General features: G+C 33.8%; 1 protein-coding gene across 2 annotated transcripts in view; it reads left to right on the top strand.

Annotated features, from left to right (window-relative positions):
- The window catches only part of RP1 (RP1 axonemal microtubule associated), a 252,577-nt gene that overhangs the window by 108,464 nt on the left and 129,796 nt on the right, over positions 1–14,317 (top strand). For both annotated transcript variants that reach the window (XM_033126403.1, XM_033126402.1), the window contains exons 5-6: positions 9,900–9,986; positions 12,834–12,966. In XM_033126403.1, coding sequence (XP_032982294.1) covers positions 9,900–9,986; positions 12,834–12,966 — 220 coding nt within the window. The remainder of the gene's footprint in view (positions 1–9,899; positions 9,987–12,833; positions 12,967–14,317) is intronic.

Below are 14,317 nucleotides of genomic sequence, written 5' to 3'. Positions count from 1 at the left end.
TATGGCTGAATAACATTTCATTGTATGGAAATACCACATTTTGTTCATCTACCATGTTTCCCTGAATTTAAGACCTAACTGGAAAATAAGCCCTAGCATGACTTTTCAGGATGACATCCCCTGAACATAAGTCCTAATGCGTCTTTTGGAGCAAAAATTAATATAAGACCCAGTCATATATGTCTTAATTTCTTTTTCAGGGACACATGGTATTAATGGACATTTGGGTTATTTCCACTCTTTGGCTATTGTGAATAGTGCTGTTATGAATATTCATGTACAAGTATTTTTTTTTTTTAACACTGTTTTGACTTTTTTTGAGTATATACCTAGGAGTGGAATTTCTGGGCCATATGGTAATTCTATGTTTATCTATTGAGTAACTGCCAAACTGTTTTCCATAGTGGCTGTACCATTTTACAGTTTGTACCATTTACAAACTGTTTGCCATAGTGGCTGTGCCAGCAATGTTTGAAGCTTCCAGTTTCTCCACATTCTCACCAACACTTGCTATTGTCAATTAAAAATAAAATCCTAGCCAAACTTCATGGGTGTATAGTGAGATCTCATTGTCATTTTGATTTACATTTCACTAATTATTAATGATACTGAGTATCTTTTTTATGTGCTTGTTTGCTATTTCTTTATCTTTTGTGGAGAATTAGGTATTTAAATCCTTGGTCTATTTTTCATTTGGGTTGCTTTTCTTCTTGTTGCTTTGTAAGAGTTCTTTATATATTTTGAATACTAGACCCTTATCAGATATATGATTTGCAAATGTTTTCTCCCATGTCATGTATTGTCTTTCTGATAGTATATTTTGATGCACAAGAAATTTGAATTTTAATTGAGTCCAATTTATCTATTTTTTCTTTTGTTGTTTGTATTTTTGGTGTTATATGTAAGAAACCATTGCCAAACCCAAGATCATAAAGACCCCTACATTTTCTTTATATTAGTTCATTGATCCATTTTGAGGTAAATTTTGTGTATTGTGTGAGATAAAACTCCAGCTCCCTTTTGCATGTACATATCTACTTGTCCTATCACTGTTTGTTGAGAAGACTATTCATTTCTCATTAGTCTTATACTCTTGTCAAAAACCAATTGACCACAGACGTATAGGGTTTATTTCTGGACTCTTAATTTTGTTCTATTGATCTATATGTCTATCTTTATGCCTGTATGACGCAGTTTTCATTACTGTAGCTTTGTAGTAAGTTTAAAAATCATAAAGTGTGAGTCCTCCAACCTTGTTCCTCTTTTGCAAGGTGGCTTTGGGTTTTTGTGTCCCCTTGCAATTCCATATGATTTTTAGGATCAGCTTTTCCATTTCTGCAAAATGGGCCATTGGGGTTTTGATAGGAATTACATTGAATCTATGGATTACTTTGGTTAATACTGACATCTTATCAATATTAAGTCTTCCAATCCATGAATATGATGTCTTTACATTTATTAAGGTTTTCTTTAATTTCTTTCAGCAATGTTTTGAAGTATTCCTTGTATAGGTGTTAAACCTCCTTGGTAAAGTTTATTTTTGAGAATTTTATTATTTTGATGCTATTGTAAATAAAATTATTGTCTTAATTTCTTTTTCATATTGCTCAATACTAATGTATAGAAATGCAACAGATTTTTGTGTGTTGAGCTAGTATTCTGTAACTTTGCTGAGATCATTTAACTCTAACAGTTTTGTTGTGTTTTTTTTTTTTTGTAGAATCTTTAGGATTTTCTATATATCAGATCATATTATCTGTGAACAGAGATCATTTTATTTCTCCCATTCCAATTTGGATGTTTTAAAACTTCATTTTCTTGGCTAATTGCGCTACCAAAAACTTCCAGTATAACATTGAATAGAAGTCATGAAAACGAGTTTCCTTGACTTCCTGATTTAGGAGGAAATTTTCATTGTTTTACCTTTGATGATATTACCTGTAGCTTTTTCACAAATGCCCTTTATTATGTTCAGGAAGTTGTTTTCTATTCCTAGTTTGTTGAGTGTTTTTATCATGAAACTGTGTATGATTTCAAATGCTTTATTTCTTTTTCTAAATTAAAGTTGTCACAAATGGTACTATTTCTTCTTTTCTTATGGCAGAATAGTATTCCATTGTGTATTTATACCACATTTTCTTTATCCAATCATCTATCGGTGGACACTTTGGTTGTTTCCATGTTTTGGCCACCGTAAATAAAGCTGCAATGAACATTGGAGCACATATATCTTTATGAATAAATGTTTTCAGATTTTTGGGGTACATACCCAGGAGAGGGATTGCTGGATCATATGCTCATTCTATTCTTAATTGTTTGAGGACCCTACACACTGCCTTCCATAGAGGTTGCACCAATCTGCATTCCCACCAAGTGTATGAGGGTTCCTTTTTCTCCACAGCCTCTCCAACACTTATTATCTTGTTGATGATAGCCATTCTAACTGGTGTGACTTGAAATCTCTTTGTGGTTTTTATTTGCATTTCTCTGATGATTAGTGATGTTGAACATTTTTTCATATGTCTATCAGCCATTTGTATGTGCTCTTTGGAGAAATGTCTCTTCAGGTCCTCTGCCCATTTCTTAATTGGATTATTTGGTGTTTTTTTTTTTTTGTTGAGTTGTATGAGTTCCTTATTATGTTGGATATTAGCTCCGTATCAGAGGCATTGTTTGCAAAAATGTTCTCCCATTGGGTTGGTTGCCTTTGTTTTGTTGATGGTTTCTTTGTTGTGCAGAAGCTTTTTAGTTTGATATAGTCCACTTCATTTATTTTATTTTTATTTTTTAAACTTTTTTTATTATTTTTTAATTTATCTTTTTCATTTATTTTATTTTTTTAAACATTTTTTATTTGTTTCAGGTGTACAAAACAATGTAATATTTAAATTCTTATCATTTATGTCTCTCACACAGTCAATTCATTTATTTTAGCTTTTACTTCCCTTGCCTTTGAAGTCAAATTCATAAAATCCTCTTTGAACCCAAAGTCCATAAGTTTAGTACATATGTTTTCTTTTATGAAGTTTATTGTTTCTGGTCTTATGTTTAGGTATTGGATCCATTTTGAGTTAATTTTGATACACGATGACAGATAGCAGTCTAGTTTCATTCTTTGGCTGGTGGCTTTCCAGTTCTCCCCGCACCGTTTATTGAAGAGGCTGTCTTTTCTCCATCTTATGTTTTTGGCTTCTTTGTCAAAAATTATCTGTCCATATTTATGGTGGTTTCTTTCTGGGTACTCAATTCTATTCCATTGGTCTGTGTGTCTGTTTTTCTCCCAATACCATGCTATTTTGATTATTGTTACCCTGTAGTACAAGCTGAAGTCAGGGAGTGTGATACCTCCAGCATTGTTCTGTTTTCTTAGGATTTCTTTGGCTATTTGGAGTGTTTTGTGATTCCATACAAATCTGATGATTTTTTTGTTCTATTTCTTTAAAAAATGCCATTGGGATTTTGATGGGGATTGCATTAAATCTGTATATTGCTTTGGGTAATATGGCCATTTTAACTATGTTGATTCTTCCAATCCATGATCATGAAACGTCTTTCCATTTCTTTGTATCTTCTTCAAATTCTTTTAAAAATGTCTTACAGTTTTCAGTGTATAGGTCTTTCACATCCTTGGTTAAGTTTATTTCTAGGTATTGTATTCTTTTTGTTGCAATTACAAAAGGAATTGTTTTTGTTTCATTTTCTGAGATTTCACTGTTAGTATATAGGAATGCAATGGACTTTTGTACATTGATTTTGTAGCTGTAACTTTACTATATTCGTTTATTGTTTCTAATAGCTTTGTGGTGGAGTCTTTAGGGTTTTCTACATATACCATCATGTCATCTGCAAAAAATGACAATTTAACTTCTTCATTCCCAATTCAGAGGTCTTTTATTTCTTTCTCTTACCTGATTACTCTGGCTAAGAATTCTAATACTATGTGGAAAAGTAGAGGTGATAGGGGACAACCCTGTCATGTTCCTGAATGTAGAGCAAAGGACTTCAGTTTTTCACCATTAATTATGATATTAGCTGAGTGTCATATATGGCCTTTATTATGTTAAGGTATTTTCTTTTTATACCTATTTTATTAAGTGTTTTAATCATAAATGGATGTTGTATCTTGTCAAACACTTTTTCTGCATCTATTGATATAATCATGTGATTGTTGTTCTTTCTTTTGTTTATGTGATGTATCACATTGATGGATTTGAGTATGTTGAACCATCATTGTGCCCCTGGGATGAACTCCACTTGGTCATGATGTATAATGTTTTTAATGCATTGCTGCATTCAATTTGCTAGAATTTTGTTTAGGGTTTTCTTATCTGTATTTATCAGAGATATTGGTCTGTAATTTTGTGTGTGTGTTTGTGTTATCCTTACCAGGTTTTGGTATCAGGATAATGTTGGCCTCATAAAATGAATTAGGGAGTATTGTCTCTTTTTCAATATTTTGGAAGAGTTTGAGTAGGACAGATATTAGACCCTCTTTGAATGTTTGGTAGAGTGTACTAGTGATGGAATCTGATCCTGGACTTTTTGCTTTTGTGCAGGTTTTGGATGACTGGTTCAATTTCCTTACTGTTGATCAGTGGATTTAGATTTTTCGATCTTCATGATTCAGATTAGGAAGGCTACATGTTTCTAAGAACATGTCCATTTCCTCCAGGTTATTGAATTTCGTGGCATGTAATCCTTTTTAGTGTTCTTGGATAATCTTTTGTATTTCTGTGGCATCCATGGTAATTTCCCCTCTTTCATTTCTGATTTTATTTGTGTCTTTTCTCTTTTTATCTTGGTGAGTCTAGCCACGGGTTTGTCAATTTTATTAATCTCTTTAAAGAACCAGCTCTTTGTTGCATTAATTTTTTCTGTTGTGTTTTTGTTCTCTATTTCATTTAGTTCTGCTCTGATTTTTATTATTTCCCTCCTTCTGCTGACTTTGGATTTTATTTGTTTCATTTTCTAGTCCTTTAATGTATAATGTGAGGTTATTTATCTGAGATTTTTCTTCTTTCTTGAGGTAGGCTTTAAATTATATAAATTTCTCTCTGAGAATTGCTTTAACTGCATCCCTAAAATTTTGGTAGGATGTATTTTCAATGTCATTTGTTTCTATGTATCTCTCAATCTCTCCTCTTATTTATTCTTTGACCTAGTCAATCTTTAAAATTATGTTGTTTAGTCTCCACATAATTGTGGATTTTCCTGCTTTCTTTTTGATGTTCATACCCAATTTCAAAGACTTGTGATCAGAGAATATGCTTGGTATGATTTCAATCTTCTTCAATTTGCTGAGGCTAATTTTATGTCACAATATATGATCTATCCTTGAGAATGTCCCACGTACACTAGAAAAGAATGTATAGTCTGATGTTCTAGGATGAAGTACTCCATAAATGTCAATTATGTTTATTTCATCTAAGGTGTCATTTAAGACTGATATTTCTTTATTTATTTTCTGTTTGGATGATCTATCCATAACTGTCAATGATGTATTTATGTCCCCTACTATAATTGTGTTTTGGTCAATTTCTCCCTTTAGTTCTGTTAGTTGTTGCTTGGTATATTTTGGTGCTCCCTGATTGGGGGCATAAATATTGATGACTGTATGTCTTCTTATTGTATAGTGCCCTCTACCATTATGAAATGTCCATGTTTATCTCTTGTTACCTTTTTTATCCTGAAGTCTCTTTCATCTGATATCAGTATGGCTACACTTGCTTTTTTCTGGATACCATTTGCTTGAAGTATCAATTTTCACCCTTTCACTTTGAGTCTATGCTTGTCCTTTAGCTGAGATGTATCTCTTGGAGACAGCGAATGGTTGGATTTAGTTTTTTGATCCAATCTGCTACTCTTTGCCTTTTTATTAATAAGTTCAGTCCATTTATATCTAGGGTGATTATTAATATATGAGGATTTCCTATTATTTTATCTTTGGTTTTCTGGGGGATGGAGTCTCCATTGTTTCTTTGCCTTTTTGCGCTGTCTGCTATTTCAGTGTGGTTGTATTCTATGATGTTTGCCTCCCATTCTTCTTTGTTTTAATTTTTCTTATAAATTTCAGTTCTGGATTTTTTTTTTGAGTGGTTACCATTATTTTATGTAAAAGAAAGTTTCATATTTAGAGTATTCCATTTTGTTCAGCATGCTACCTTTCCTCATTCCTCTTTGCCAGTTCATACCTGTACTCTCTCCCCTTTTATGTTTTTGTTGTCAGAAATTGTTCCTATTTATGCCGTGAGTTGATTTCTTTGCTATACCAGCTAGTTGTCTTTTTCGTCTGTTTTTTAAGTGTTTTTTTTTCTTCTTTACCTTGCACGTTATCTTTAAGTACAGAGTGTCCCATTTGGTGTAGGGCTTGCTCTTTCCTGCTTCTGTCTGTCTGTTTGTAATACTACTCATGGTTTTGTATTCTTTTGCTTTTTTGTTTCAGTTCGAATAGCCTCCTTCAATATTTCTTGTAGTGAAAGTCATGTGTTAGAAAATAATCTCACCTTCTGTCTGACTGGAAAGGTCTTTATTAGTCCTTCATGTCTAAAGGATATCATTGCTGGATATATTATTCTTGACTCATAGTTTCTCTCTTTTAATAGTTTGAATATTTGATCCCACTCCCTCCTGTATAGTTTCTATTGAAAAATCTGATGATAACCAAATGGGCTTTTCTTTTTAGTTTACCATCTTCTTTTCCCTGGATGCCTTGAGGATTCTTTCTTTGTTCTTAATTTTTGACAGCTTCAATAAAATATGCCCTGGAGACAGCCTCTTGGGATTGAGATAATTAGGTGTTCTATTTGCTTCTTGGATTCGGGGATCCAGTTCTTTCCACAAGTTTGGGAAGTTGTCACCAACTATTTGTTTGAATATACTCTCTGTTCCCTTCTCCCTTACTTCTCCTTCTGGTATGCCCATCATTCTGATATTGCTCTTTCTGATGGAGTCAGAAAGTTTTTGTAGAGTTCTTTCATTTTCTTAAACTCTCAAGGCTCTCTCTTCTTCCATTTGTGTCATTTCTAGATTTCTACCTTGGATGTCACTGATTCTTCCCTCTATCTAGTCAGCTCTATTACCTCAGGTGGCTATTTCATTCTTCATTTCTTTTATTGAGTTCTTGATCTCCAGAAATTCTATTTGGTTCTTTTGTAGAACGTCAATCTTTTTGGTATAATGTTCATTTTGTTCTTTGATTGTGTTTCTGAGTTCATTAAACTGCCTGTCTGTGTTTTCTTGCATCTCATTGAGTTTTTTAAGAATTGCATTCTTGAAATCTCAGTCATTTAAGTCACATATCTCCATGTCTTTAAGTTCATTTTCTGGAGACATTTCATTTTCTTTCAGAGCTGCCTTGTTACCTTAGTTTCACGGCAGTTAATGAATTATTATTTTTCTTCCTAGGCATTGACAGAAGTGGATTCTGCAACAGGTTGATAGGAAGAGTTCTTTGTTTTGCTTTCCAATAGGTGTTGGTGGAATGTTTTATTTTCTCTTCCACTGCAGCCTTAAAATCTCTCTCACTGCAGTGTTACATTTTCTCTGCACTGTTCCAACTTCTTACGCATTTGGGGGAAAGTTGTGCTTCTTCTCTGTGAGCAGGTGGCCTGGGTGTCAGGACACCGCCTCCATGGGTGGATGTGGAGAGCTTCTGAAATTCCAAAGCTCTTCCTGTACCAGTTTCAAAGCCTGTGGGTTTCAGTGGCTCTGTTTATCCCTACAAGGACCTGCCCAGATAGGTGGGGGCAGGAGCAGAGTGGGCTTTGAGAGGTGGCAATGAGCAATGATATTGACCACCAGCACAGCCAGTCCTGCACCCAAGGCTCCCTCCCTTCACCGGAACTAGTTGGGCAGAGAGTCTGTGGCTGTGGGGCTCCAGTTCTCAGAACTGCAAATATTCTGTTCTTTTGGTGTGACACTGCTTCCATTCTGCTTCTAGCACTGGGCAGATGGTGGTGGGGTGAGCTCTGGGAGAGTAGGAAGGGGGTGTCTAGGCTCTATGCCTGTCTTCTGGGCTCTCCTTGGCAGTGAGGACTTAAACCACTGTTTTCCCCCTTCCTCCCTCAGTGTTTGCTCCAAGGTCTCTGCCATGAGCATTGGGTTCAGCCATGTTACATGTTGATTCCGTATGTGGGACTGTGGGCCATTAGGGGAGCGCTAGCAGTCTGAATTCTTTCCTCTCCTGTGGCTGGGGTAGCTGCAGAATGCACGGCGCTAGGAGCTTCGAGCTCCGATCTGAGACCATCCTGTGGCCTGCTTGGCTCACGTCTCTGCAGTTTCCCCTTCCCTCCTTCTCTGCTCACTTAATTTGACCATCTTTAGATGATTTCAATTTCCCGTCTCTTGGTCTTGCTTGTCTGCTGCTCCGGGAGTCATTTGTGGAATTATAGCTGTTCCATGTGTTGTAAATTCCAGGGAAGATTTCAAGAGAGTCACCTCACACCGCCATTTCTATGAAGTCTTTTCTTTTTGTTTTTTGCATCAGTTGAGATGACAGTGTTTTTTACCCCCTTCATTCTATTTATGTGGTATGTTACACTGATATTTGCATGCTGAACCAGTCTCTATTCCTGGGATAAATCACAGTTGGTCATGGTTTATAATCCTTTTACTATGCTTCTGGATTCAGTTTGCTATTGTTTGTAGAAAATTTTTGCCTTTATAAATATAAGGGGTATTTGTCTGTAGTTTTCCTGTCATCAGGGTCATAATGACCTTGTACAGTGAGTTAAGAAGTGTTCTCACCTCTTCTATTTTTTGAAAGAGTTTGAAATGCCAGTAGTAATGTCCCTATTTTTATTTTTGATTTTAGTAATTTGAGTTTTCTTTCTTTTTTTCCTTAGGCTAACAAATGTTTGACCATTTTGTTGTTCTTTTTGAAAAACCAACTTTTGGTTTAATTGTTTCACTTTTTTCGGTTGTCTATTTTATCTCCATTCTAATCTTTATTATTTCCTTTCTTTTGCTAGCTTTGCATTTAGTTTGCTCTTCTTTTTCTAGTTACTTAATTTGTAAAGGTAGGTTGTTTATTCTAAAGTCCCACTGACACTCCTTCCCTTCTTCTCCTTTCTCCTCCTTCACCACCCCACCCCTTCTTCGGCTTACAGTCTCTGGATTTATTAGATAAGAATCTCCAAAGAAGTTAGCTCTTAAGTAAGTTTGCCAATCTAGTTGATGGGCACCCATGTGAAATTTCATCCTTTAAGTTCATTAAAATTTTATGGAATTACATCTAATGTTTCCCTCTGAGTTTTGCTTTCATTGCATTTCCTAGTTTTTGTATGTTATTTTTTAAAATTTATCTCAAAGTATTTAAAAATTCCACTTGTAATTTATTTGACTCATTGGTTGCTCAAGAGTATGTTGTTTAAGTTATATGTATGTATTTTCCAATTTTACTTCTTGTATTGATTTTTAGTTTCATTCCATTATAGTTAGAAAAGATTGTATATTTCCATCTTATTTAATTTTCAAAACTTGTTTTGTGACATATCGTACAGTCTATCCTGGAGAATGTTCCATGTGCACTTGAGAAAACTCTATATTCTGCTGTTTTTGAGTGGAACATTCTATTAATTAATGTCTGTTGGACTTAGTTGGTGTACAATGTTGTTCAAGTCCTTTTTTACCTTATTGATCTTCTGTCTGTTATATCCATTATTCAAGGTGGAGTATTGAAGTTTCCAACTATTATTATAAAGTATTTCTCCATTCATTTCTGACCATTTTTTTTGCTTCATATATTTTGATGCTTTGTCATTAAGTGCATACATTTTAATAATTCTTATCTCTTCTTGATGGATTGACCCCTTTATCAATGTATAATGTCCTAAGATTAGCTATTTTTAAATGGATTTTGTGAAGTTACATTGCAAGATATTCTCTTGGTTCCTTTATAGATCACAGTTGGAGACATTGGAATACTCTTTAAGATTCGTATTGGTCATACCAACTCTGGACTCTCTCCTTCTTGGCACTGTAAAGAGGTAAAGACGTATCAACACTCCCATCCTTTGCAAATCCTCTGCAAATTCTATTTAGGAATCAAACCTCAAGGGGCCATTGCATGCCTATTGTGAGGTGATAGAGGCAAACCTGAACCTTTTTAGCCAGTGTATTCCTTAAGGCAGTAATACCATATGCCTGTATTAATCCCTAATTAATTGAAGGAAACACCTTAACCAAACAATTCTTTCACCTCTTTGCAAAGAAAATATAACACTTGGGACTCTGGATTAATTCACATTGCTTCTTGAAATGGTTTCATTAGTGAGAAAACTGTAACTATGTGGATGTTATCTGCTTCAGAAGATAATGTTATCTGGTTGATTGTAAAAACAGACCATTGTGTTGGTGAAATAATAATCTACTAGACCTTGAATGCCAGATCTCAAATTTAGTCTGCTCAAGGTAACCAAGATAATGCCCCCTGAATATTTTCAGGAGTAAAAGAAATGCTTAAATTTTCTACATTGTTTAGAATTAAAAATTTTACTTATTACCATGATTGCTAATAAATGCAGATATTTAAAATTGGAAACAATACAGTTTGTCATTCATTTTAATATATGATATATTTCCATCTTTTGTCATTTCACAACAAATGATCTTTAAACGAGTTTTCAAAATGCAAGGGACATCTAGTCAAACTCCTGATTTGCTTGGCAAGCTTGTTCAATAGTTTTATAATATGTGAGAAAATTGTTAAAAGATTTGTGGATGATGAACACAGTTTTTATTCTATTAGCAGAAACATATAGCTGTTAATGCCATCTTGTTTGCATTAAAGTCACAAGAGATCTTGAGGCAGAATGGGAAAATAAAATTTACTTTGTGAAAATACAGAAGGTAGAAGTTTCAGAATTCAAAATTACTGCCTGGCTTCAATATGAAATAATTCTCTCTTTTATACTATATAGAGCTTTTTAAAGTATGATATTCAAATTGATACTTAAGTGATCATATATAATAATAATATCTTTTACATTTTTTCTCCTATTTAAGTAAACACATTTATGAAAATTATCATTAATCCTCCTACCATCTCATTTGATTGATAACAAATAAGCAATATTATATTCATTATGAAACTGGAATGCTGAGACAGTGGTTAAGTGATCTGAAAAGTTTATATAATATTGGAAAGACAAAAAATCAGGCTGAAAATTCCTATTGTCGTTTTCTCTATGGCAAGTAATTTTCTCATTGCAAGGTAACTTGTTTGCCTGATGTTAACCTCACCTGTCCTTGAGTACCAGTGAAAAAGAGATACATATTCTTGATTTGATTTTATTCTGAGTATATAAAGCCTGTATATAATTTACTCATTTGGCCAATTAACGTGCTACATTGTGGGTTGGGGATTTTTCTCTTCAATTCTTATACAGTTTAGAGTTTGAAATTTAAAATTTGAAGTAAGCCAACTTGTGCCTATAACTTGAAGGAATTCGAATTAAAATACAGTTTAGTACAGCAATAATGATATAACATTTTCACAACCCATGAAGTATTCACATTGCTTTTATGACCTTAAACTTGATTATTTCAAGTTTAGTTAAGGAAGGTTACAAAATAATAAATTTCAAATGGTAATTTATTTTGTATTTCTGAAATAATCTGCCTTGAGCCTTAATTAAAATAGCCAGATCAAATACTGGTGGCAACAGTAGCAGACTTGCAAACCAGTAGTAATTCTGTGTAGTTTTCAGGGAGCTCTTCTAAAAGTGAGCTTACACCAGAATCACCCCTGATGTAAATTTATGAATGCAAATTTCTGGGGCTTACCAAGACCCACAGAATTATGAAATTTAGGTATTGAAAACCTACCTTTATAGCAATGTGAATTCTTAAACACATTAAGTTGAAAATGTCTGACTTAAGGCATTTTAAAGATAGTAAGATTAATTTCACAGATACAAATGACACCTCACTGAAGTTTTAAAAAACAGAATAATAGTACCCTATTCATGAAAGCCTAGATTTTAGAAATAGAAAACATAATTTCTACTTTTTGATGATTTTTGACATTCATCTGATCCTACCAGAGTTTATTAACATCTTTGTTTAACTCAAAAATAAATTGACTAGACATGATATGGTATAATAGGTACTCAAATAAATAATTATTTCTTGAATTTCATTTATTGCTAAGGACCCAAAGAAGGAACTCTATCAGTTTGAATCTTTAGTGCATGAAATCTAAGTTTGTGCTAATATAAGATCACTTAAAAAAATCATTACTACAGATTTAGAACAGAGAAGTAATAGATTTTAAAAAATTGTAAATCTGGGGTGGCTGGATGGCTCAGTTGGTTAGAGTGTGAGCTCTTAACAACAAGGTTGCCAGTTTGATTCCCACATGGGCCAGTGAACTGTGCCCTCCACAACTAGATTGGAAAAACAACGACTTGACTTGAACCAGAGCTGCGCCCCCCACAACTAGACTGAAAAAACAACGACTTGACATGGAGCTGATAGGTCCTGGAAAAACACACTGTTCCCCAATTAAAAAAAAAAAATGTAAATCTCTCTGTCTCTAAATAAGAAAATATTGATAACACTTAGAAAATTTTGTAGGAAATTGGCATGTTGAACATTTCAATAGAGATAAATTAGAAATAGAAACATTTCAAAATAGAAAAGAAATGCCATTGTGTTTGAGATAGCAATAAAAGAAAGTAGCACTTTTCTTGTCAAGTATTCAACAACTTTTATTAAAAAAAGTAAAATGATCTTTTCTGAGCTAAGTACCTAGGTTTGGACAAAAATTTTTATTTGACTTTTTATTAAAGTATTTTTATATTTTTTGAAAAGTAATATTGTTGCTGTTGTAGATACAATTGTGGAACATGAATTCTGGAAAACATTTTTATATACCTGTACAACGATGGTTGGCACGAGATCAAGAGGATGGGCAAATCTCTCGAGAATTTCCAGTTTTAAACAAAGGACAACCCATTCTACCAGGTAGGAAAAATCCAACTGTAGGTAGTACAAATAAAATTGCCTAAATGCTGAAGAATAGGGAACTTGATAAATATGAGTAAATGAATAAATGAATGAATGAATGAATGATTGAGGAAATACTCATTTTGTACCCATTACCTCTGCTGGTGTTATAGCTACATTTATATATTTTATAGTTGTTTCATGTACTGCCATTCAGGAATATGTTCTTGTCAACCATTAACACTGTAGGAATGTCAGTTGAAGTGCCTCTTAATCAAAACAAGAAAATTAATTCTTAGAAGGTCGTGAGAAAATTGAATGTCTGACAAACTTACTCCAGGGCTAAGAAATGCAAGTCAATGTATGCTTTCCCCACAGGCTCTTTCTTATTTTTTGAAAATTTATCTATTTGATCAAGAAATGAAAACACCTCTGCTCAATGAATTTCTAAGCATTTGGCCAAAAGCAGAGGTGTATTCAACCCTTGTGTAAATATGGCTGAGAAATAGGTTCTGCTCAGGATTAGACTATCACTGCTCACTGCCACAAGGATTCAGGGTGACTGTCCATAGGAGCTGTTTGCTCTTGTGTCTGCCGGCTTCTGTTTTGGAAGAGAATGGGAAAAGGGCATATGAGAATGATTAAATAGGCAATTGATAAAAATAGATTTTTCTCCAATCCAGAATATTTTCTACAAAAATGTGATAGCTTAGCTTTCTAAAGAAATAAATGATAATAAATATTATGTGACAATAAGGAAGAGCTACACATGTAATATAATCTAACATTAGGCTTAGGTACCTACCTTGGGTAACTTTTTTAGGGAACATAGTTGGTAAAATATTTTCAGGGACTGATGATTCCTTTGTGGTTTTTAAGTAAGATATAATCAACTCTTTGTTAAGTTTCTAAAGTTAAAATACTTTTGAAGCAATATGAATAGTTCCATTTGCTGAAAGGTGAAGGCTTGTATGAGCATTGTTCTCACCAATCCTAAATTTTCTTCCTCATCGGTCCATTCTCTTAATCCAGGAGACATTTGCCAGGTTCCCTGTTCCTACCCACTCTTAGCAATGAGGCAGAGGTCACGTTTTGCTTCTTTGTCTCTCAATTTAATTGTATAATTCTGCTCAAAGAAGGCATATTCTGCAAATGCATATTGATTTCACTTGTCTTCCCTGTAGTACTCGGTACTAGTGGTTTATTAATAAACATTTATATTTTCAGTTTCTCTATATGGCTTGTAGAAACCTCTCGTGTTATCTCTCATGTGCTAGTTATATCATATTATGTGCTGTTTATAAACTTGGTAAGCCTTTGGTTATTTAGGTCAGTGGTAGATATAGCTATATTTAGATAAAATCTGAAC

This window comes from Rhinolophus ferrumequinum, chromosome 14 (genome assembly GCF_004115265.2).
Source record: "Rhinolophus ferrumequinum isolate MPI-CBG mRhiFer1 chromosome 14, mRhiFer1_v1.p, whole genome shotgun sequence".
Classification (NCBI taxonomy): Eukaryota; Metazoa; Chordata; class Mammalia; order Chiroptera; family Rhinolophidae; genus Rhinolophus; species Rhinolophus ferrumequinum.
Note: the sequence above shows the minus strand (reverse complement) of the source record. Positions and strands in the feature narration are given on the sequence as shown.